This window comes from Polypterus senegalus, chromosome 2 (assembly GCF_016835505.1).
Source record: "Polypterus senegalus isolate Bchr_013 chromosome 2, ASM1683550v1, whole genome shotgun sequence".
Taxonomy (NCBI): domain Eukaryota; kingdom Metazoa; phylum Chordata; class Cladistia; order Polypteriformes; family Polypteridae; genus Polypterus; species Polypterus senegalus.
The window spans coordinates 177,094,686-177,120,311 of NC_053155.1; the positions used below are offsets into that span (position 1 = coordinate 177,094,686).

A 25,626-nucleotide genomic window follows, 5' to 3' on the forward strand; every position below is an offset into this window, starting at 1 on the left:
TTTCAATAATACATCTTACATTGCAAAAAACAATTATTAGAAGTAAAGAAAGAAAGTACACATCATTCATTTCTGGCAAACTAACAGGAAGAGATTTACCTGTGAATATGTAAATTCTGAATTTGTGAAAAAGTCTAATTAGTTTTTGATACAGATTAATAAATCTGTAATGTAACCTAACAAATATTAATGGCTTTCCTAAGTAGCATCCATTTTTTATGTTAAAATGGTGGGACATTAAATCAAATTGCAGTGAGCAATCCTGCATACAAGACACTGTAAATAAAAACATTGTTTTCAGGATCAGGAACATACAGATGAAATCATATTCATCTTCCCAATATATTGCCTGATATAAAGAAATGACAGACTTACTAAAGCTAAAGTAGAACAATTTACAGTACTATACAAACATGCTGAAAGTAAAAATTAATGAGTAAACAAACAAATATATAACTTACACCAAGACAGGCTTTCCAGAAATTCTTGGATGCCTTAGAACTTCCGCCATTGTCTCTTTAGTCTCTTCAATTCTTTCTACGTCACTGGAGTCCACTACAAACACCACTCCAAAAGACTCGGAGTAATAATTTTTCCAAATCCCTCGGATTCGTTTGCCTCCCCCCAGGTCAAATATAGTCACTTCAAACTTCCCCTGCTTCAGTTCAATTTTTGAAAATCCCACAGTTGGAGCAACATCTTCTGGATTTTCTGATTAAAAAAAACAAAAAACAAAAGCACTTCAAATGATGATTCAATCAATTTGCAGCTTTACTGACTTTCTTTGTTATACCAAGACCAAAATAAATATAAGACGTGAAGTTAACACTTTTAAGATTTCAGGAAGTTATTTTTTACTGTATGTAACACCAGCCACAATGAATTATTTTGCAGAGACTCAACATTTAGAAAAGCATAGAAATTAAAATACAACTATACATTAAAATAAATACATAAATCAATCAGTCACACAGATTTTAAACATGAACAAATTAGCAGCAGGGAGGGGTTTTGACTTTTGTATTAATTTTTTTTTTATTAAAACATAATATCCAGAATTGGTTCACAACTTCTGGCCATTGCTCCAAAAAACAGGATTAGGTAAAGGTCAGAATGGATGGGCAACATCAATCAAAAGGAAGTTTGTTATTATGATCAAAGAAGGTGTAAAATGCGTCTGAATGCAACTGGGTTAGGCTTAAAACTGTACTTGTAAACAGCCACAAAACCAGATTATGTACAATGCAACTACTACAACGGGTATTTTTCCAGCTTATCATCATATTGAGGTTTAAAAACTATAATTGCTTATCTGCATTTCTTATGCATTTCCAATTTGCAAAGCTAATATTCACTGCTCTGAGCCTTCTGTAGATTTTTTGATGGAGGCTGTAAAAGATGGCAAGTATGGGCTGGTAATCCGGTTGAGATAGTTCATAGACTCTTGCCTGGCCAGGAAGGCCAAACCAATACTGGGACAGGAACAAAAGCAGGACGTTCCCTGCCTCAATCAAGAGATGGGCAGAAGGTGCCAACGACACAATGGATGTCCCAGAAGGGCTCAATCATGGATACTTGCCCAGCCCAGAGGCCATTATACCAGAAGGACAGAGAGAGATAAAATATGAACTATGTGCTCTCCCAAGACACAAGATGGCAGCATGCCTGGTCTACCCATACAGACACCTGCAGGGCATGCAGGGATCTGTAATCTGGCAAGGTGTCCCTGGTGGGCTCCATGGGTGATGCCAGGGGGTATTGCAGGGAACTGTGAACCTTACTTTACAGGAGTTCCGCATGACCCAGAAGTACTTTTAAAAGACCATGTCCTAACACCGGAAGTACTCCCAGGTCCTGTCACTGCGCCTCACCTCAGTGAGTCGGCAGGCAGAGAACACAACTTGCATGCAGGAATAGGAGTAGGATGGAGGAGGAGGTTGAGGTGTGTTGTGCAGGAGGATTTTAGAGGTTCCTGTAGAGGTACTGGAAATAATAAAAATTATTGTATTTGAACATGTGATGATTGTTGTGTCAGTTGTGTTGAGGGTTTGGGGTGCTGCTACACCCTCAGAAGGTCACAATGTACACAATTGTCCATACATTTTTGATGAATCTGGTAATAGTCACTGCATACTCATTTACATCTGATAAGGAATTTATTTACAAAATCAAATTCTGCATTTGTTCCTTCAATTCTATCAACCCTCTTTGCTTCCCCAGCATGCCTGCAGTCAGTGGAGATGGATGTAGTTTTTACGGGAGACTTGACTGTGCACCACCAGAACTTGCGGTTTCCTAACCATAACATTTTTGTGTCGTTTTCTTGAGGCATGAGTTAAAGATGTGGAACGAAGAGCCCCAACAGCCCTTGAGAAACACAAGGGCAGGAATTTTGGGACAACTGTAATCCACGCTGAATTCTAAAACATTCAACATCAACATTCTGAACTCCTGAAACAGACTTTACATCCCTTATTCAGGCCACAATGGAGAGGACCCCATCTGCGAGAATCATTGTGTCAGATCCACTTTCCATGCTGTATAGATCAGATCAAGCCTACAGTTGACTCCTGGCACTAAACATTTGGATAATAACCTCTTCCACGGAGATCACTTTTATACCAACGCGAAGGCCTGTATCCAAAACAGTTTGGTGTTTGAGTCCTCCCTGGCAATATTTCAAAGGTTAATTATCTTTCTTGACTACATTGTTTTAGTCCTAGTATCAACTGTGAACCCATGTTTGGGTAAAATAACTCTGTAGTGGGTTCACCTAGAGATATGCACTGAATTAGCACTAAAATAATGGACCATAATTTAACTAAAAAATATGGACAATATGGTATAAACACAAATAAAAAACAACAATCCAATAGAGCAGTGGTTCCCAACCTTTTTTTTTGGCTATGCCCTACCTAGGCCTCTCTAAAATCATGATGGTCCCCCAGTGTAACATATACCTTATTCTTATTATTACCTATTCAAAAAGTGAACTCCTACTCACGTGGAGGAAGCCCATAATGTCATTAATTTGGTCTAAACAAGTTTCCAAGGAACATGAAAACAAAAGAGGGAAAGGATAGTTGAAGTACTGACAAAGAAATCAGTAAGAAATTGTTAAAAAAAAAAAATATATATATATATATATAATATGAAATAATATGAAAATACAGCAAATACAGTTTTGAAAACATGAGACGTGATATTCATAAATATAAAATAACGTTAATGTCAGCTTTTCTGTAATATTTTGATCATTTTATATTTTTGTTATATTGCAAAATTTTATAATCATTGTTACAATTCATATTATTTTAATAGTAAAAACGTTTTCTAAGTAGAAAAACCAAAGCCAGTTGTAAAATCATAAATTAAAGGGTTCTTCACCATCCCTTCTATGTTTATATAAATATATAAATGTCTCTAGGGCGGCATGGTGGCGCAGTGGTAGTGCTGCTGCCTCGCAGTTAGGAGACCTGGGTTCGCTTCCCTGTGTGGAGATTGCATGTTCTCCCCGTGTCTGTGTGGGTTTCCTCCGGGTGCTCCCGTTTTCTCCCACAGTCCAAAGACATGCAGGTTAGGTGCATTGCAGATTCTAAATTGTCCCTAGTGTGTGGGTGCCCTGCAGTGAGATGGCACCCTGCCCGGGGTTTGTTTCCTGCCTTGTGCCCTGTGTTGGCTGGGATTGGCTCCGGCAGACCCCAGTGACCCTGTACTTAGAAAGACATTTATTTATACATCCATCCATTATCCAACCCGGTATCTACTATTCTAAAAAAAATCCTGGAAAGGAAAAGCAGGGCGACGAGATGTAATCTTCTTGGAAGTTCTCGGAAGACATTTAAAAGACCCACGAGACAAAAAAGACTGGCCATGGTGCGTCTTGCGGGGATCGTAAATATGAGACTTGGTGCCAGGGGATTGTCCCAGGGCCGTCTCGCGGGGACATGGAACATGAGATTCTTGCAAGACATGCCCTTCTTATCAAATAAGAGACAGCCAGCAAAACACTCAGTCATGTAAAAGCACGTAGCACACACAGATCCTGTGCTTTCAGCAAAGAAGAAAGAGCAGTGTGGAGAAAAGAGACCCAAAAGCGTTGGACAGAAAATAAGGCAGATAAGAGAATGCAGTGGAATTCGAAAGACTCAAACAAACGATGGCATGATACACATGCAGAGAAAGGTACAGAATATGAAAGCAGTAAAATTCGAAAGTATTATAACGTCCCAGCCAAGTTGAAGCCTTTTTTGTTTTAAAGTGACTGTTAGGTCCGATTGAGGGAGGGCAGAGTACAGCACGGAAGACTGATAGCGGGGTACTGATTGATGCGGTAAGGGGGAGGCGAGACCCGTGGGAGGAGGGGTTGGAGAGGGTGCTAGAAAGTTGTGTTTGGGGTTACGAAGTCAGCGATTATTCAAGTAGAACTTTTGTGACAATTTATTAGGTCAGTCACTACAGTATCAAAAAAAAAGATCGCATTAACGCAAACAAAAGGTAATTAATCATCAGAACCAGGTGTAATGGAAAAAATAGCAGGACAAATTGAGGTCAGAAATAAAAGGCAAAGAGTGGAAAACAAAGTCTTTTCGCCTTCGCATCATTCAATGTACAAAATGTGGATTTACACAAGAATGGACCACACGCTATGAGAATCTGTGCTCACCACAACAGTTAAAGCAACGATTTTCAAAAGAAAAAAAAAGCTTTTAAAATTGTATATCCGATTAACCAAACAAAGGGGTTGGCGAGCAAAGCGAACAGGGGGCAGAGCCCCCTAGACTCTGTAAAAAATAAAAATTATTTTCTCTTTAACAGTGAATTTCTGTTTTTTCATTTTATAAATTGTTTAACGTACCTAAATTCTCGAATTGCCCCCCTAAAAAATCAAATTGCCCCTCAGTGGGATGTGCACCCTACGTTGGGAATCACCGCAATAGAGCAATGCTCTTCCAAGACCTTAAATATGGCTTTACTAAATATTAGAGCATTAAACAGTAAGATGTATTACATTAATGATCTTATAAGTAATAGCATGTACACTGAATAAAACATGACTCAGTAGTGATGGTGACAGTGTTAATTGAAGTTGATCCTCAAAATTAGAATTATGTTCATTATTTTTGCCAATGTGGCATTTTAGACAGGTATTTTCTTGAGCTGTTTAAAATGCAAAATGCCAACTTTCCATCTTTTGAGTATCTTACCATAGTTTTTCAAGGAGTGTCGCAGTCTCTCATATTGACCGTTTACAGACCTCCAAAATATGTATATTTTATCAAGGAACATTCATACTTGGTATTGTTAAAATAACTATGGCAGGTTCCTAATTATAAGCATTTTCAATTTTCATATAGATATTCAGTGTGACCCTAAAGCAAGAGAATTTATGAACTTACTAAACTCATTACACCTTAGCAAGCATGTCAGCCAGCCTACACACAAGGGATGACTCATGCTGGACTTAGTGATTAAAAAGGACTAAACAGACACATGAGGGAGGGTGGTATCTTTGACTACTTCTGAATTCTGTTCAACTCCGAAATACTGGTAACTAGAACTAAAAAATAGAAAATTGTTAAAAAGGAAAAAAAAAAATCTTAATGACACAATAGCCTCTAGGATTACTAATACGTATTTTGAATAATCAGTCCAAATGTAGTGCTTACCCTAATACAGCCAGTAATGTAAACAGTAAAAATATTTGAATGCTAAGGCGAGAACTGCAGCTGACATACTAGCCCCTGAAAAAATTGCTAAGAAATCCTCTGCACTAATATAACTTTGAAGATTCAGTAGTATCTGGAACAAAATGCAGATAAGCTGAGCATAAATGGAGAAAGCTTAAACTAACTGTTCAATTGACAGCGTCCCAACAGGCTTTCGAAAAGAAGTTTCTGATGTACTTATTAATAGTATACTTGACATAGTGAATTAGATGTGGGAGTCTTCCTAGACTGTCTAAACACAGCAGCTGTTAACCCCTGTTCAAGAAAAATAATCTAGACTCCTCTGTTTTTAACAACTTTCAACCTATTTCTAACACGCCTTTCTTAAGTAATCTTTAGCAATTAAATGATTTTGAACAAACATTCTATCCTTGATAAGTTTCAGTCCGGTTTTGGAACAAATCATAGTATAGAAACTGCTCTGATCAAAGTAGTAAATGACTTGTGGTTTAATGTGGACACATATCTGTTCTTATTCTCATAGAGCACAGTATTCATATAAATTGCCTTAATTAATGGGGTCACTCTGATAGTGTCTTGCTGGTTTCAGTTTTAACAGGCCCACTGCTTTTTTCAATCTACGTGCTTCCATTAGGCCAGATAATATTGCCACACAAGGTGAACTACCACAGCTAAGCAGATGACACACAGCTCTACTTGTTTATAGTACCTTGATGCTCTGGCCTCTCAAATTCAATGTCTTACTTGTATTTCTGAAAAGATGAGTAGTAACTTTCTCAAGCTAAATAGGGGGAAAACAGAAGTCTTAGTGGTTGGCAAAAATTAAAACAATTTAGAAATAAAATAGATCTTTTAGCATTTAAAGTCTAGGCAGGGGTAAATAATTTAGGTATAATCATGGACTCTGACCTAAACTTTAAAATTGCACATTAACCACATCACTAGAACTGCATTTTTTCACTTAAGGAACATTGCAAAAGTTAGACTTCTGATAATATAACATTGCAAGATGCTGAGGTGCCTGCCTGCCTCTCCTGATCTGACTCTAAGTAACAGCGCCTGTGTAAATACACACCTGATCTGACGCTGTTTGTTTTCAAATAATATTGCATTAGTGCGATGACATTTTGTGATTGGTACTATTGAGGTCATAAAAATTTTCTTCAAAATGTCACATATACCTATGTCTGTGTTTTTTTTTTTTTACATCATACACCATAAGGTGCATACAAATTCAGGGTGAGCAGGAACACTCAGTAAAACTGAATAAAAAAAAAAATAAATAAAGTGACGGTGAGATACAAAGAAGGCAGATTCACCAGCATTTGAGTGTCAGCTTTTATCCCTCCAGATCAGAAAATGTCCAGTTCCATTGCCTCAAAACACCACTAACATGTATGGTTATTCCCAGTTTCAAATAATAACTAACAGCGTCAGATCCCTAAGGGGGCAGTATGTATCATGATCGTGAGAGAATAAAAGTGGAAAAAAAAGGTAACTTTTACTAGTACAGTACTATAAATGTATGCAGTCTATTACAGACGCAAACCAAATGTATGTGTGTACTGTATAATATTAACAATAAGAGCAGCGCACTAAATGAAAACAGGAAATATAGGAGGCAGTGGGGATCAAACCGGTGGCCCCTTGATTACAAGTCAGCAAATCTTACCGCTACGCCACGGTAGCTGCTGTATCGTTCTTGAACCTTCTGTGAAAGTGTTTATTTGATCTTTGGACTCCAGGCTTCACACATTCTATAGTTTATACCTATATTTTGTAACATGTATTACTAAAATATGAAAATGTTTCTGTTTTAACAATGTGTTTACAAAGATTACTGTAGAAACGGAACACACATGAAATGCAAGTGTTCCAAATAACGATATAGCATTTATAAAAGGTGTCATTTTGCTTGACTTCTCACTCTATACAACTCTAAGCAACTGACATGCAGGTAAACAGACTTGACCTGAGAAAAATGTGCATGGTGGGGGATGTGTTAGCAGGCTGCTTGCTGTTTGCTGCTTATCAACACATTTAAAGGATAAAAGACGCTGACGGAGAGATGCAAAGCGTTTTAAGGTGGGACAGATCTACAAGTTTTTTCGTAGGCTCTGGTAATTCTAGTGTTAAATAATCATGCTCCTTTCTAGATCATAGATAGATAGATAGATAGATTGATACTTTATTAATCCCAAGGGGAAATTCACATAATTCAGCAGCAGTATACTGATACAAAAAACAATATTAAATTAAAGAGTAAAAAAAAAATGCATGTAAAAGCAGACAATAACTTTGAATAATGTTAGCATTTACTCCCCCGGGTGGAATTGAAGAGTCGCATAGTGTGGGGGAGGAATGATCTCCTCAATCTGTCAGTGGAGCAGGACAGTGACAGCAGTCTGTCACTGAAGCTACTCCTCTGCCTGGAGATGACGCTGTTCAGTGGATGCAGTGGATTCTTCATGATTGACAGAGGAGTTTGCTTAGCGCCCATCTCTCTGCCACAGATGTCGAACTGTCCAGTTTCATTCCTACAATAGAGCCTGCCTTTCTAACAAGTTTGTCCAGGCGTGAGACGTCCTTCTTTTTTATGCTGCCTCCCCAGCACACCACCTCGTAGAAGAGGGCACTCGCCACAAACATCTGGTAGAACATCTGCAGCATCTTATTGCAGATGTTGAAGGACGCCAACCTTCTAAGGAAGTTTAGTTGGCTCTGACCTTTCTTACACAGAGCATCAGTATTGGCAGTCCAGTCCAATTTGTCATCCAGCTGCACTCCCAGGTATTTATAGGTCTGTACTCTCTGCACACAGTCTCCTCTGATGATCACGGGGTCCATGAGGGGCCTGGGCCTCCTTTTTCAGAATTTGCGATCCTTACTAATCTCTAATTTCCTTTGTCTTTTTTATGGATTCTCTGTGGTGGAATTTTGTGTCACCACCAACTTTGCAGTCACCTGTGATGCTTGAATGAAAGAGGGTGCCCCGGCTGTTCAAGAGATCTACTGTGGCGAATCATCTGTGACAAAGCCCGGAAACAATGAAGGATGACTTAGGGACATCAATGTTAGATAGAATGCCATAAGGAGTTCAGTTGTCTTTTGGCCTTGGAACCTCTGCAGATTTTATAAACACACTCATCTTTAGAGACTTTGAATATGATATCAAATATTAGACCTGCCCATTCAGACATTCCTCAATGTATCAAGCTGACAAATGAATATGAATACCTGAAGTTGGAGGATCTGTTAACTGAAAGAAAAATATTATTCTTTGATGTCCTTATGGAAAAAGGCAAAGAAAGGTCTCAGTCACTTCTCAATAACCCACCAAAACTGTGAATAAATGACCCAATCTTCAACGAATTTTGCGAGCAGTATAAAGGATTTAAAACTTGTATTAATGTAATCTTCATTAAATTAAAAAGGAACATATTGTACTAGCTCACTAGTCATTAAAGGCTCATGCTTGTATTTTATTACTCTTAATGCATTGAAGGTCATTATTATCTACCAGACCTACGTCAGGAATATGAGAAGCGATTTAGTGGACATAGAAATGTGATTAGGTGAACATCACTCTTAGGGACAGGCGATAACAATTTTTTGGTTTTAAACATAATGGTGGCAAACTAAAGGGGCAGAAAATGAATTATTTCTGAAAAAGCATGAGAAAATACTGATGGTATGGATACATTTTAGGAATGAAGGATTTATGATTTTGGAATCAGACAATGATGAAAAGTGATCAAGAGAAAAAGAGACGCTGAAAAGAATTGTAATAAATGTAAGATTCTTCCAATGAAGGGCACTTACTTAATTGAACTGAGACAGTTTGTGCATCTTTGCAACAAAGTCTATTCTACTTGGTGATCTTGAGACCCAGAGTGTTTACTTTGAAGAGAGCAAGTCCATTATCCACAACAGCAGTCAACATGCATGAGAGTAGGGAACAACGCAGCTGAAAATAAGTCGGTTTGAAAAATACAATGACATACTGACAAAGGACGTGAAACAGTTGTCTGCTGTTCAGTTGGCATACAAACTGTCCAATGTAGTGACCTCTAATATAGATATGATGAAAACTAGCCTTGTGGGGAACATGAATCGGTTAGTTTTTTTTTTTAAACTGGTCCAATTATTTATTTCTAATGTGACAAAAATGTGAAAGAATCAGATACACATGGTTCTGATTTGAATATTTTCAATCTCCCATGTTAAAAAAAACAAAGTAAACAAGAGTAGAAATAAAAAGGGAGAGTAACTAACAACCACATGGAAATGATATGGGTTCAAATAACACTTGTGTTTTACATAAGGTAAAGATGTCAATGTCAGTGATAGTTTGATTTTATTGTAGTTGTGTAAAATTACACAGAAAATATTTTCTAAAGTTTTGTTTTACATATCTCTCTAATCAACCTTTTCTCCTCAACCCACAATTTACCTGGAACACTTTTTGCAAAGGATTCATCAGAACCGTGTAGAGACTGTTCTATGCGCAAGCCAAGCTTTTTTTACACTAGCGCAAACACGGAAGTAAACTGACTGCCTGCAAAAAAGATGCCAATCTTTCAAAATTTTTCAAATTGAACAATATTCATTGGACTGAAGACACTCCAACATAACATCCTGAAATATGAATTAACGTTAGAATAACAATATCTTAAACCCATAAGTTAGTAGTGCTCATGTTTCCTTTTAAAGCTGGGATTTTTGGATTGATCTGAAACAATTCCTTTTTCAGAATGAGTTATATCAGTGCTTTAACAAGCTATGGGTTTTGCTGTATTATTTTTTTTTATTATTAAACCGAGTCCTTTGTGGATTCTGTGTTTGCTGAAACATTTCAAAGTTAACTTTTGGTTCTACACAACATTCTCATGTTTGGAAGCTGCAGCATTTATTGTTTTATATTGTTAAACCAGGACATTTGGCACGTTGCTCTCAAACCTTAAACATCAGCCAAATAAACTGCCATAAATCTGAATGGATTGAGTTTCATCACACATACAAACCTGAATTTTCCAGGTAGCATAGATTCCTCTTGAAACGTAATTTAAGCTCTAGTTGTTGCTATGACTCTATTACCAAACTAACAGTTTTACATAAGAAAAAGAAATGTCCAATGACCTTTGAGTTAACACCAAAAGTATATAAATTAGATGACAGTGTAAGGATATTTTTATATCACTCATTCTCCATACCCCACTGTAATGGTAAGTGATTAAAATTAGCATTAACACAAAAATTAGACTCAACAGTGAAAGGGTTGTTCAGAGACTATGATACTAAAAGATATATATGCTAGATATCCAGGCTAATGATCCACAACAAGTACACAGCAGGAAAGCTACTGATGTTGAAAATAAAGAAGTCCTTGTTGAAGATTTCCTAGTTTGGTATCCATACTAGGAAAAGCTAGTTGTGCATGTAATACATTTTTCAGATGTCAGAGTCTCTGGTGTTAAAAGTTAAATAGATGAAACCTGCCACTGATGAAATTTACAAGTTGATGTTGTGTGGCTGTATTAACAGAATTGCAGAGGAGGGTCATATCAATGTCCTTATACCAATACTTAATCTGGATATAAAACAGCCAAGTATCAATAAGTCTGTATATCACTACATGTCATTTACATGATGCTATTTGCACTGCTTTGAGTGTCTATAGAGAGATAACTTGTACTCTGAGCATCAGAAATTAAATATAGTTTCTATCCAAGGCTATCATGGGCCCATCTGAGAATACCAGGGCCACTTAAGTTTATAGGCAAAATATATAATCAACCTTACATACCGTATATACTTGCATTTAAGTTCTCCTGCATACAAGTCAGGGGTTGATTTTAAAGTATAATTTCCGGTATTTTATAATGTTGGTCATATAAGTCGAATGCGGAAAACTCACACTATTGGTCCAAGAGATTATGATATGCTAATGCACACCAGAGAGAAAACCACGGAGCACACTGCCTTTTTGTCTATGTTTTGTGCCTATGTGACCACAAGGTAATACCCGACCTATTCTGAAGCGACGTTTGCACCGTTTTGTGTTTTTTGTATCTCACACGCTCATACACCTTTATCGCAAGAGCATCCCTTATCTACAATGGAGTGTTCGATCAGAAGAAAATATGAAGCTGGTTTTAAGTTAAAAATTGTTGAAGTGGCGAAAGGAATTGTAACTGCTCTGCTGCAACAAAATTTGATGTGTCTGAGAAACTGGTGAGAGATTGAAGGAAGCAAAATGATGTAAAAAAATAAATTTAAGTGTCATATTTTTGAACAGGCCTATAAGTCGGGGTCTGACTTTGTGATTGATTTTTTAGATTTCAAGACCTGTCTAATACGCGAGTATATACGGTATGTAATACATACATTTAATTTACTACTTCTCAGAACAGTGTCAAATTCTTACCTCCTTGAATGCCTCTCACTGCTGCAGTCTTGCCAGCATTGTCAAGTCCGACCATCACCAATGTGATTTTTCTGAAAATAAAAGGCAAACACTAATTACCAACTTCAAAAATAGGCCACAACTGATAGAACTGCATAAACCAGAAAATACAGTAATTAAATACTACATGGGGAGAAATAAGAGAATGCAATGTAAATATCTATTTATCAAAAATGGTCAAAACAACAGAAAATAGCTATTCATTTGAATTCATACTAGAAAGAATTTTAATAAAATTATAACATTCATATGTAGACTTATATTAATGTGCATGGTGAATGTTTTTCTTCTGATTTCACTGATTTTATTATAGAATGTTATTTTACAGGATATAGCGGGTTGGATAATGGATGGATGTTATTTTACATTGTATCTATATTTGCCAAATTTGCAAATGTGTATTCTAAGCTACAGTAATTGTAAATGAGCAATACAAAGTTCTGAAAATACACATAATGGCAAGAAATAAGTAATAATTAACAGAAAAAATGCATATTACAGGCAATGGAAATTATTATAAACTCATTTACTTTCAAACTGATAACAAAAAAAGCTTGATTCGAAAAGAAAAAATATTGCTATAATTTTTAAACTACATATTATAACAGAGAGTGCTAACTCTTCACAGCAGAGTAGAGAAAATTAAGTGGCTAATTTTTTCAACCTTGATAAAAGTCAGATTCCCAATATATAATGTTAAAACACAGAATAGAAGAGATTCAGATCATAATCTCATACATTTATAATGCCAGTTTCATTGTTAAGCAGTTTGCCTTCTCTGCGTGAAATCTGCATCTTGTCCCAGGTTTTGTATGGGTCTCCTCTCACAACATGCTGCTATTAGGTTAAGATGAAATGGTAAATTGCACTAGTGTGCTTCAGTGTAGGCACTTGCCATTTGATGTACAGGTGTGTTCTTTTATGTTGGAAGTTTGTTGCAGGATAGGCGCCTGCTACTTACATCTCTGTAATAGAAAATGTGATGTCAGGAATGGAATCAATTGCTAGAATTCAATAGTCCAAATAAACGCCTCCAAAATACTAATTATGCATGAGAATGTAAAATATTCTGATTGTACTGTATTGACGAATATGGTACAATTCCTAATGTTTACAGTATTTAGTTGTATTACACCACGTGTTTGTTCTGGAAAAATGATATTTTTACAACTGTCACAGCATATATTGAAAGATTTTCTTATATTTCAACATTTACAACATGAAGCACAGGTATACAATTTTCAGTTAGCTTGTGCTGCAATACAGTAGCGGACATTAATTTTATGTTAGTATTACCTGCGTTTTAAATTGTTATCAAAAGAAGGTGGGATTCAGTTTGTCCATCTTGTTTCTTGTGTGTATGCATATGATAACAGGCTACATACAGTGGCAAACAAAGATTTGGGCACCCTTCTTTAAAATGTATGCTACTTTGATTAGTTAAGTGAGCAGAAGATGAATGGATCACCAAAAGGCACATTTGTTTAATATTTTAAGCAAGAACACATTTTTATTTTCATCATTCACTGGTACAAAATACCAAAAAAAGTGAAAAGGGCCTGAAGCAAAAGTTTGAGCACCCGATATGGACAGTAGAGTAAAACCTCAATTATCCATAAGGAGTCAGACCAAGGCCATGTCAGATACGAGAAAAGACGGATAACAGAACTGCTACTTTAAAAATGTTATACTGTAGATTAGTTTAGCGAATAGCTGTATTTATTTACCAAACAAAACTATATTAACAAAATATAATACAGTATTACCAAAATTAATTAATTCATATAATATTGTAATGATCAGTGCAATAAGCAAACATGTCTCAGAGGTACTGGAGTTTTCTACATTTTACTTGGAGTCTTCATTTCATAACATATTGTGTACTGTAAGATTTCCCTACCAATCAGTTTATCTCTTGCCACTCAAATTCTGTCTTTCTTTATACCACAAACACTCCTGCTTATTATCTCCTGATTCCCTACTCAAAATGTCCCCAATCTTTACTCAAAAATATTCAAAATTGAATTGAAAATTCCAAATATTACACTGAGACTGCATAACTCTAGATATTAATACTGTATATGAAATCGGGTGATTTGTCAGATTGCAACCTCATATTTGCACTTCACTTCCAATGAATACCCTATTTGTGTTATTTGGTTTGTGGATGAAGAGTTGCTGTTTTCAACTAAGAAACAGACAGTCTTTGCTTACTGTGAAACATCAGTCTTTCCCTGTTAGAATATGATTTAACTCACTGTTTGACATGATATTCCACATACCTCCAGGATACATCTCAGGAGGCTCTTGAAGTCTTTATGCAGACTCTCACCTTCATTTGGTTCATGGAGCCGGGGATAGTGTGGCATATAGGTAGCCTCTGAACCCAGGTGAACTGATTGAGGTGGAGCTGGGCAGTGTGTATGAATGGACAAAAGGACAAAGCAGCTGGGAGCATGTGGAGCAGCTAAACATCTGAGTGGTGTGATGTCAATGGCTGCTGAAGATGCCAACACTCAGTTTAAAGGCCATTCATCAGAAATCAGTATAAAGAGGCTGATTTAACTCCTTAATCCCCCACACTAAGCAGATCTTTACAATATTGTATTAGTGTATATACTGTACTATTTGGATTGAAACATAATTTTAACAAATGTATGTAGTATGGATTAATTGTGCACACATGCATACCTCTTATCAGAATAAACAGTCACTTCCACTACAGTATGCTGCCTGCAGTGTACACCCACGGAGAATGAACTGGATGCGGTCAAAGGCGGGTAGTGAATCGCCCACCATCACCCCATCCAACGGGCAACCATCCGAGGCACACTACAATGCTGGCCCCCACCGCCCGTTCACCCTCAATGGCCTCCGTTCAGCCACAACCGGGTCACTGGTTGCAGCATTACCAGCCGTGTGTGCTGGGCGGGCAGTGAAATGCCCCCCTTCACTCCATCCAGCCTGCGTCCAGTCAGGAGCAGTAGCTGCGGCGGCGTAGTGGGCGGGCAGCAAATCATCATCCTCCACACGAGCGACAGCTGTGGCCCCGGTAACTATGGACCACAGGTCACCGCTTGCTGCTGGGAGCCGCCCGAAGGACACTACATTGCGCAAGCAGAGAAATCACCAACCCTCCAGCCACCGCTTGCAGCATCCACAGGCCGAAGATGATGGCACGGCAGTTACTGAGGCGCATGCGTCGCAGCTGCGGCTTCGTTCGTAAGTCATAGGTCGGATGTCCATAACCTGGGGACTACCTGTATTTTTTTTTTTTATTTGTCTATATATATTAATATTATATTTATTACCTTACATACTTTTTGCAGTGCTGACAGAGGGCTTTATTTAAAGAAAGGGCGCAGCAGAAGCAATTGAAAGCAGCATTTTCCCTTGGGAATTAACAAAGTATATCACATCAAATCAATAGGGTACATAAAAGACTGAAGAAGAGTTGGTGTCCTGGATAGGAAAAAAGACGTGATCAAGTTTGGCACCTAGAGTGAGGTGTGAAATGGAAAAGATAAAATTCAGTGAAGCGTAATTGTTAGAAACTCCCAAATAGCTCAAAGCCGGTACCAGACACTGCGGTTGCGAGTATTGCTGTTGCCTTTCCAGAAGAAAAAATACAAGGAAAGAGTAGAAACAGAAGTGGCGGCCTCGAATCTAAGACAGAAAGCATAAGTTTAAATATAATGGGAGCCCCGTAATCTACTCCACTCTAGTATACATTTGCATCTATTGACTTTGAAAGGGGACCATCACACCACCCACTAAAATCATTTACATTTATATGGGTGTCTGCTTACTTTGAAAGGGGATTCCCCATACTCACTCTCCACAACTCTCTAAAATTCTTTAAATATACATTCACATCTGCAGACTTTAAAAGATGACCCCCAATCATTTATAAAACCTTGAAAACATATTATCAGCAATTATTTTCTTTCATATCAAGCACTAGAGTAAAAGCACACTAGAGAAAACAATCCCTAAAGTAAAAAATATTCAATACATTACACAAGCTGTCGAAATATGCAACCTGTAAACATTATTGCCGTTTGTACTAAGTTAAAGTAAAATGTGATGTGTTACAATTTTATTGTCTGCCAAAGAGTATGGCAAAAAAAATTCAAGCTTGAACATGTAACTGATAAGAAACATGAAAATAAATACTTGAGTATGTTATATTCAATACTGAAATGTCACACATAAAAAACAAATGTGTTAAAACGCACAGAGAACAAGGAAGAAACAAATGTGTTAAAACGTACAGAGAACAAGGAAGAAACTGATTTAGATAGACAGACAGACAGACAGACAGATACTTTATTAATCCCAAGGGGAAATTCACATAATCTAGCAGCAGTATACTGATACAAAAAAATAATATTAAATTAAATAGTAATAAAAATGGAAAAAATAAATAAATAAAAAAGCAGACAATAACTTAAGTAATGTTAGCATTTACTCCCCCGGGTGGAATTGAAGAGTCGCATAGTGTGGGGGGGGAACGATCTCCTCAGTCTGTCAGTGGAGCAAGACAGTGACAAAAGTCTGTCACTGAAGCTACTCCTCTAACTGGAAATGACACTTGACACAATGACACAATAATTTAAACTTAAATCGAAACCAGCAAGATCTGGTCATTAATTCATTGATGAATTATGTGGCCAGTTGACAACATTGGAGATTAAAACTGTAAAAGAGAAAGTCAAAAATACAGTGACAGTCATGGAGTTCTCAGCCAACTTGCCACCTATTCCCTCCACGGTTTTCTATAGTGGAGTCTATCCTGACTGTCCAATATAATGATAATAATATATACTCAAATTTCACATTATTCCTACTGATTACTCATTTCAATTCAAAAGAATAAAATTTTCTGTAAAACACATCTGAGATACAATTTGTTAGATTTCTATTGTTTTTCCAATTAGAGCACAGTCAGGTGAAGTGGCTTGCTCATAACCACAGAGTGTAAGTAGCATGATTTGAACCCACAACCTTAAGGATTGAAGCTTTAACCACTAAACCAAACTGCCTACCAATAATATTAGCAATAATATTATAATTTTATGAAAACCCTGCAAACACTGCATCCAGAAAAGTACTTAGTTACATCATACTACTAATACATCTTTTTAACTGAGAGCTCTATAACTGACGCCCATCGTTGTATGAAATTTCCCAGACGAGGCCAGGTAACACAGCTAGTTTTTATGCACAATATGTATGGTTTGGTTAAAAAATACTTATGCCTTATGACCTTCTGCTGTGGCACTCTAAATTGTTGTCAGATGCATCCAGTTTGTTTTAATTTTTTTTGAGACTAGGGGGCTCTGCCCCCTGCTCGCTTCACTCGCCAACCCCTGGGTTTGGTTATTCGGATATACAATTTAAACAGATTGTTATTTTCATTTAATTAATTTTTTATTTCTTGATATTTGCCAGTAATAAAGTAGTAGTGAATGAGTTATTACCCCCCTTGCCCCCCAAGGGACTGCTAGTGCCATGCTGCTCATTCAAAATCCTGTACAACAGCTGTTGCTGCTTGTGATGTGCTGCGTGACCTGCATGTCATGCTGCGCAACGATCATTTAAACGCCTATACAGCAGCAATCCTTTAAGCCAGCTACCGCTTGTGTTGTGCTGCGCGATCTGCATGTACATCATTTAAAAGCTTGTACAGCAACTGTCCTTTTATCTCACTCCTTTGTCTCGCGGGACGTTAAAGTGTCTCTGAGAATATTTTTCGATCGAGTTGCGGGGGTTGCGTTCCAGATCCCCCGCGATAGGTGAAAATCCGCGAAATAGAAACCATATGTTTGTATGGTTATTTTTATATATTTTAAGCCTTTATAAACTCTCCCACATTGTTAACATTATTAGAGCCCTCTAGACATGAAATAACACCCTTTAGTCAAAAGTTTAAACTGTGCTTCATGACAAGACAGAGATGACAGTTCTTTCTCACAATTAAAAGAATGCAAAAATGGCACTCCTTTGAAGAGGAAGATGTCAGGAGCAGTGAATGTCAGAGAGAGAAAGAGCGTGACAGAAAAACAAAAATCAAAAAAAAATACGTGCTGTTGGGCTTTTAAGTATGCGCACCACGATAAAGCAGCCGCAAAAAAGGGAGCAATGTGAAGGTAGTCTTTCAGCATTTTTTAGAGTAGCGTCCTTATCTTCTAAGCAAACAGCCTCTGTGCAAACAGCCCCTCTGCTCACACCCCCTCCATCAGGAGCAGAGAATGTCAGAGAGAGGGAGAGTGCGCAAGATTAAAGCAAACAATCAAAAAATCAATACGTGCTTTTAGGCTTTTAAGTATGCCGAAGCACCGCGATAAAGCGGCATTTCTTAGAGGAGCGTCCATATCCTCTAGGCAAACAGCCTCTGTACAAACAGCCCCTTTGCTCACACCCCCTCCGACAGGCGCAGAGAATGTCAGAGAAAGACCGAGAAAAGCAAACAATCAAGCACCTCTCGGGAAGCACATCGTATATCATTGAGGAGTTTTAGTTAATATGTAATACATGCTCTGATTGGGTAGCTTCTAAGCCATCCGCCAATAGCGTCCCTTGTATGAAATCAACTGGGCAAACAAACTGAGGAAGCATGTACTTTAAATTAAAAGACCCATTGTCCGCAGAAATTTGAACCAGCTTAAAAATCCGTGATATATATTTAGATATGCTTACATTTAAAATCCGCGATGGAGTGAAGCCGCGAAAGTCGAAGCGCGATATAGCGAGGGATCACTGTACACACATATATACAGTATATATATACACACATACTTGCACAACTGAATAACCTTTATGGCACAATAACAATTCAATACATTTATGGTCACTACAGTATTTGGATTTAATAATCTTCATGTGGGAAAAGGCTGACTCGCATAAATAAGTAGAGATGAATAATGGAGTCAAGGAGCTTTTGAATTCAACCGAGTGAAAAATGACAGCTGTCCGATTAACTGCGATTTTAGTTCCCTCTCTTTTTTCTTTCTCAGATCGCTTTTCGGATGGAAGTCAGTTTCGTAGTTGTTATGAACAGTTCGAAAGTGTCTTTCCACATTTTCCTTCTTTGGAATAGTAATGATAGATTGACAGATCAGACAAATGCACTTCGATTGTCGATATAAATTGGAAGGCTAAATAAATCACAGCTAGAGTTTTGCAGTAGCTCGCACGTTTGAACGTGCGTGCGGGATTACCAGTGTCTTAGAAGAAAGGAGATCTCAGACTGGCTGACCTGTACATCAATCAAGTGGCAAATGCCATAGGGAGGATATATGATAGACTAACGTTTAAAAAAAATTTTTTTGAATGCAACGCAATCTACCTACACTACCTTTGCGATCTATCGGTCGATCGCGATCAACGCATTGGGCACCCCTGAACTAGGTACATATACTTATATGACAGCATGAACTGCTTGTAGATAAGGTTAGTCTTTTATTGGTGTCAACATACTGCAGTAGTTTTATTAAAAATAAGTGTCTGTCATTCTAAAACCGTTCACATGTGAGATGCCCGTGCACTGTGTCATCCTGGGAAGCCCGGGATTCCTGGGAATGACATGTAGGATTCCCGAATTTCCGGGAATGGTTTCCCTAATCAGGAAAAAAACTAAGCCAAATAGTCCAAGGAACTCTCCGAGGACCTTCTCAATAAAATTATGATGAGGTATTGATCAGAGCAAGGATACAAAACCATTTCTAATGTTCACGGGAGCGCAGTGGCCTCAATAATTGTAAAACAGACAAAGTTTGGAACCACCAAGACTCTTTCTACAGTTGACCATTCTGCCAATCTGATTAACCATACAAGAACAGCAATGATCAGGAATGTGACCAAGGACTCACAGGTTACCCTAACAAAGTTTCAGAAGTCCTGTGCAAACCTGTTGGGAAGCTGACTGTCTTAGCAACACTCCATTTAATCAGGCATTCCTGGTAGAGTGGCTAGAGGAAGCCACTCTTTAGTAAAATGTGTGTGATATCTTGCTTGGAATTTGCCAAATGGCATTTAAAGAATTCGGAGGGCATGAGAAAAGAGATACTCTGGCCTGACAAGACAAAAATTGAACTCTCCGGGCAGAAATCAAAGCACTCTCTCTGGTGAAGAATGGGATAAACTGCCCAGATCAAGGTGTACAAAACTTACAGACTTACACATGAAGGCTCAATTGTTGCCAAAAAGGCTTCCACAAAGTGTTGAATACTTATATAAATTAGATATTTTAGTTTTTGATTTTTAAGCTTATGCAAACCTTTCTGAAAACATGTTTTTATATTGTCAGTAGCTGAAATACCAGGCAGTGCCTGGGAGGAAAATAAAGTTGTTTTTTTTTTTTAAATTGTTTGAGAAAAACATAATTACGGAGCACACCAGAAACGTTCCGAGCATCAACTGGATGATAAAAAATATAGTTTAAAAAAATACAACGTGACAAATTTTTGCTTTGTGGTGTAGTAACAAGTTTTTACATGCAGAATTGTTGATGATGAAAAGAAGTCAAGTAAATTAGAATTAGAATTAGAATTAGAACAATCTAGACGAGAACAGGCCATTCTGCCCAACAAAGCTCGCCAGTCCTATCCACTTGCTTCCTCCAAGAAAACATCAAGTTGAGTTTTGAAAGTCCGTAACGTCTTACTGTCTACCACACTACTTGGTAACTTATTCCAAGTGTCTATCGTTCTTTGTGTAAAGAAAAACTTCCTAATGTTTGTGCGAAATTTACCCTTAACAATTTTCCAACTGTGTCCCCGTGTTCTTGATGAGCTCATTTTAAAATACAAGTCTCGATCCACTGTACTAATTCCCTTCATAATTTTAAACACTTCAATCATGTCACCTCTTAATCTTCTTTTGCTTAAACTGTAAAGGCTCAGCTCTTTTAATCTTTCCTCATAATTCAACCCCTGTAGACCTGGAATCAGCCTAGTCGCTCTTCTCTGGACCTTTTCTAGTGCTGCTATGTCCTTTTTGTAGCCTGGAGACCAAAACTGCACACAGTACTCAAGATGAGGCCTCACCAGTGCATTATAAAGGTTGAGCATAACCTCCTTGGACTTGTACTCCACAGATCGTGCTATATAACCTAACATTCTGTTAGCCTTCTTAATGGCTTCTGAACACTGTTTGGAAGTTGATAGCTTGGAGTCCACTATGACTCCTAAATCCTTCTCATAAGGTGTACTCTCGATTTTTCGACCGCCCATTGTGTATTCAAACCTAATATTTTTACTTCCTATGTGTAATACTTTACATTTACTGACATTAAATTTCATCTGCCACAAATCTGCCCAAGCCTGTATGCTATCCAAGTCCTTCTGTAATGATATAACGGATTCCAAATTATCTGCTAATCCACCTATCTTGGTATCATCTGCAAACTTAACCAGCTTGTTACTTATATTCCTATCTAAATCATTTATATATATTAAAAATAGCAGCGGCCCTAGCACTGACCCCTGTGGAACACCACTCTTAACATCGGCCAGTTCTAATGAGGTTCCTCGCACCATCACCCTCTGCTTCCTGTGTCTGAGCCAATTCTGCACCCATCTAAAAACATCACCCTGAATTCCCACTTCTTTTAACTTGATGCCCAACCTCTCATGTGGCACCTTATCAAATTAAATTAATAATAAATAATATCATAAGCTCCACTTTGATCGTATCCTTTTGTTGCCTCCTCATAGAATTCCAACATGTTAGTAAAACACGACCTCCCCCTTCTGAACCCATGCTGACTGTTCAGAATAACTCCTGTCCTTGTCATGTGTTGCTCAATCTTATCCTTAATAATTCCTTCCATTAATTTTCCTGTGATGCTTGTTAAGCTTACTGGCCTATAGTTGCTTGGATCTGCCCTGTCACCCTTTTTATATAATGGGATGATATTTGCCATTTTCCAGTCCTTTGGAATCTCTCCAGTGCACAGTGACTTCCTAAAAATATGTGTCAAGGGTTTATATATGTACTCACTAGCCTCCTTAAGAACATGAGGATAAATATTATCTGGGCCTGGTGATTTGTTTGATTTTATCTTATTTAATCTGAGCAGCACTTCTCCCTCTACAATTTCCAAATCCCTCAGTACCTCCTTAGTAGTTGTGTTTACCTCTGGCAGGTTATCCACTTGCTCACTTGTAAACACCTCAGAAAAATGTAAGTTTAGGGCATCTGCTATTTCATTGTCTGTATCTTTTAATTCCCCTTTACTATTCCTGATGAACTTGACCTCCTCCTTAACTGTTCTTTTACTACTAAAATACTGAAAGAATCTCTTGGGGTCTTCTTTCGCCTTATCTGCTATATTCCTCTCCAACTGTCTTTTAAATTAAGACAATTAATTAATATTAGGCTGATTTAATTCTATTACGACTACAACATTGTTACTATAAGAATAATTCAAGAATAAAATATAGTTAACAAAAACAAATATTAAATGACAAATAATACTACGGATTGATAAATCTCAGAGCATCAACTGGATGATAAACATACATACAAGACAGCAAAATTGCTGTCTGCTTTATATACAAGATTGTGGGTAATTGTTGGAGATGTGTTTATTGGAACATGCTTTGTGGAATAAAAACTATTTATTGTATTTATATTCTTATATCATGGACTGTATTGCTGTGTCTGGGGCTCTCTATCGCCCCCTTCTGTTTACTAAGCGTCAACTGGGTGATAACGTACACGGTTACAGTACCACATGACTGAGCCCACATAGTAATGAAACAGGACAATCTTTAAAAATCAATAGATGCTGGCACTATATCTGGTCGTGTTCAGCTCTGACGGGAGAGCGTACCCCGCGTAGGGAGAAAAGCACATGGCCGTGATATCTCTGGCAATCAGCAGCTACCCTCTAAAACACATGGAGCTCCGATCTCTCTCTCTCAAAAAGTCAAACATTACTCCTTAACAATCTTAGATGATAATGTCTGTTGAACAAACAGGTATCGCTAGCTAAGCGGAGACAAGGTGCACTCCAACACGTGGTGAGATATAGACCAACTCGAACAGAGGCTGGTGAGTGAATGGGGAAAGCCCCACCCACCTGCTCTCAGCCCACAGCCACTCTCTTCGATTTGCATAAATACATCGGTACCGCAAGTGAACTATGGTACTTAGCGCGATGACAGAAGTCGCAAAATCAACCAGAAAGTTCAAGCAAATTATAGAAAACAACCAGATCTAAATCCGTTAAGTAATTCTCTTGTGAAAAGCGGACAGACATACACACAGAATGTGCTTGGACCATGAAATTAAAAAAAAAACGTTTCTTAGCGAGCACCTATGGGCCAAGGGTAATCTACATTCCAAATTTCAAGTCCCAAGTCCTCATGGTTCGGGAGATTTCGTAATGAGTGAGTCAGTGGTATTTGGCTTTTATATATATAGATTATGGGTTAATGAGTGTAGATTAATGAGCAAAAATGGAAAATGTATCCATTTAAAATTAAATCTACAACACAATAAAGTGTACAGTAATTGAGAGGGTCTAAGTACTTTCTGAATCCACTGTATACAGTGATTAATATTGCTTCAGAAAAGATAATATACCACTAGCAATAAATAGCTTTCAGTTTTATCCTGAAAATTCAATACATTAATACACAACGTATCTTCCATTTGTTTATTTCTTTTATCATTTTCTGCAACAGTAATACCCTGACGAAGAAGCTAATCCCTTGAAACATGATGGGGCTTTGATAGATTGACTTAACAACCACATAGCCATTTCCCAGTACAAAACCTAGAAATATCTTAACTTCACTGTCCTAACATTTTCCTGATATTTGGATACATTCTTGGAGCTTTGCTTGAGCAAAATGCCTTGTGTGTGAACTGAGTTGTGTACAAAACTTTCAACACAAAATTTGTAATTTATAAAGAAAATTTGATGGGGGAACTTGAATATTTTTATGATAACATTGAGCCGAGTGTACACAACATTTTGTAGAAACTGGGAAAGGATGACACCCTTAACACTAAAATTATGAAAAAAGTTGTAGATCCAGCCCACCTTAAATCCCATCGCACCACTCCGTCAGCATCTTTTGTCCTGTATATGTGCCGTTAAAGACAAGCAGCAAATAGCCTGATATTCCATCCCCCCACCACCGCAAAACGGGCACAAAGTTCTCCCAACTCATGCCTTGATTATCTGGGAGTGAAGTGCTGGAGTTTTAGAGTGGAATTAATGATCGTTATTTGGAACACATGCATTTCATGTGTGTTCCGGTTCTACAATAATCTGTGTAAACACATTGTTAAAACAGAAATGTTTTTCATATTTTAGTAGTAAATGACAAAATGTTGGCATAAACTAATGTGTGAAACCTGAAGTCTAAAGATCAAATAAACACTTTCACTAAAGTTTCAAGCATGAGACAACAGACTTCCGTGGCGTAGCGGTAAGATTTGCTGACTTGTAATCAAGAGTCCACGGTTTTATCCCAATTGCCTCCTATATTTGCCATTTTCCGCGAGTTGTGGGTTTTTTTTATTTTGGCATAATATAGTACATGACTACAGTACTACAACACTTTTCCTTCAGAGTGTGATGATTAAAACATCTTTCTCTGTCTGCAAAATCATTCTTGTTTATTCCTGTTACTCCCTGACTACTCCCTCTGAGCGTCTCATCTCAGCAGCTGGGAACATTGTCTCAAAGAAGAGAGCCAGCCTCACACCAGAGCATGTCGGAATGCTCACATTCCTGCACTGCAATCAGCAATATAGGAACTGAATCTTTTATAAACTGTACATTATTGTTTTATTTTATTTGTATTGAAGCTTTATTTAAACTTTTGGACTTTAAGACACACCAGTGGCCATTTTTGGTTAAGTTAAATGCACTTTTTTTGTTTAAAGACTATGTGTACTTTAGTTTGTATTGTTTAATGTATTTTTTTATAGTGATGGTCACACTAATATAAAACATCTGATTATTTTCAAATTTATGTTTCACTGGTTATTATTTTAAGTTGATTATTATTAATTTTAATCATATTAATGCAGAGACATCAGGGTGACATTCACAGGTGGACAGAAGTGAGCAGATGATGTAAGACATGCACTGGAGCCTAGAATAGGATGTGTAACCACAGGCTGCCAGCATCAAAATAGTCAGGCATGAAATAATCGTGAGTAATTGGAAAAGAAAATTTAATTAATTGGTCAGTTCTGCAGAGGAGATTGTTTCATTCATTGTTTAGCATTAAAGAGTGAAGCCTAAGAGATGAGCGCTTCTACATTTAAGAGATTACAAGTTAAAGAAAAGCGAGTGAAAACATTATCAGGTAGAAAGTATGCTTCATATTCATGAACATCAGAGTTCCTTTATCAAGTACAGCGAGAATTAATTGGTGCAGTTTCAGAAACTGCTGCTGAAAAATCCATAAGTACTGCAGTTGAATCTTAACAACAAACAAA

General features: G+C 37.5%; 1 protein-coding gene across 1 annotated transcript in view; it reads right to left on the reverse strand.

Annotated features, from left to right (window-relative positions):
* arl13b (ADP-ribosylation factor-like 13b) overlaps positions 1-25,626 on the reverse strand; it is an 84,282-nt gene that overhangs the window by 54,246 nt on the left and 4,410 nt on the right. The window contains exons 2-3 of the mRNA XM_039744968.1: positions 12,118-12,188; positions 462-711 (exon numbers count right to left, since the gene is read on the reverse strand). Of these exons, the coding sequence (XP_039600902.1) occupies positions 462-711; positions 12,118-12,188 (321 nt within the window). The remainder of the gene's footprint in view (positions 1-461; positions 712-12,117; positions 12,189-25,626) is intronic.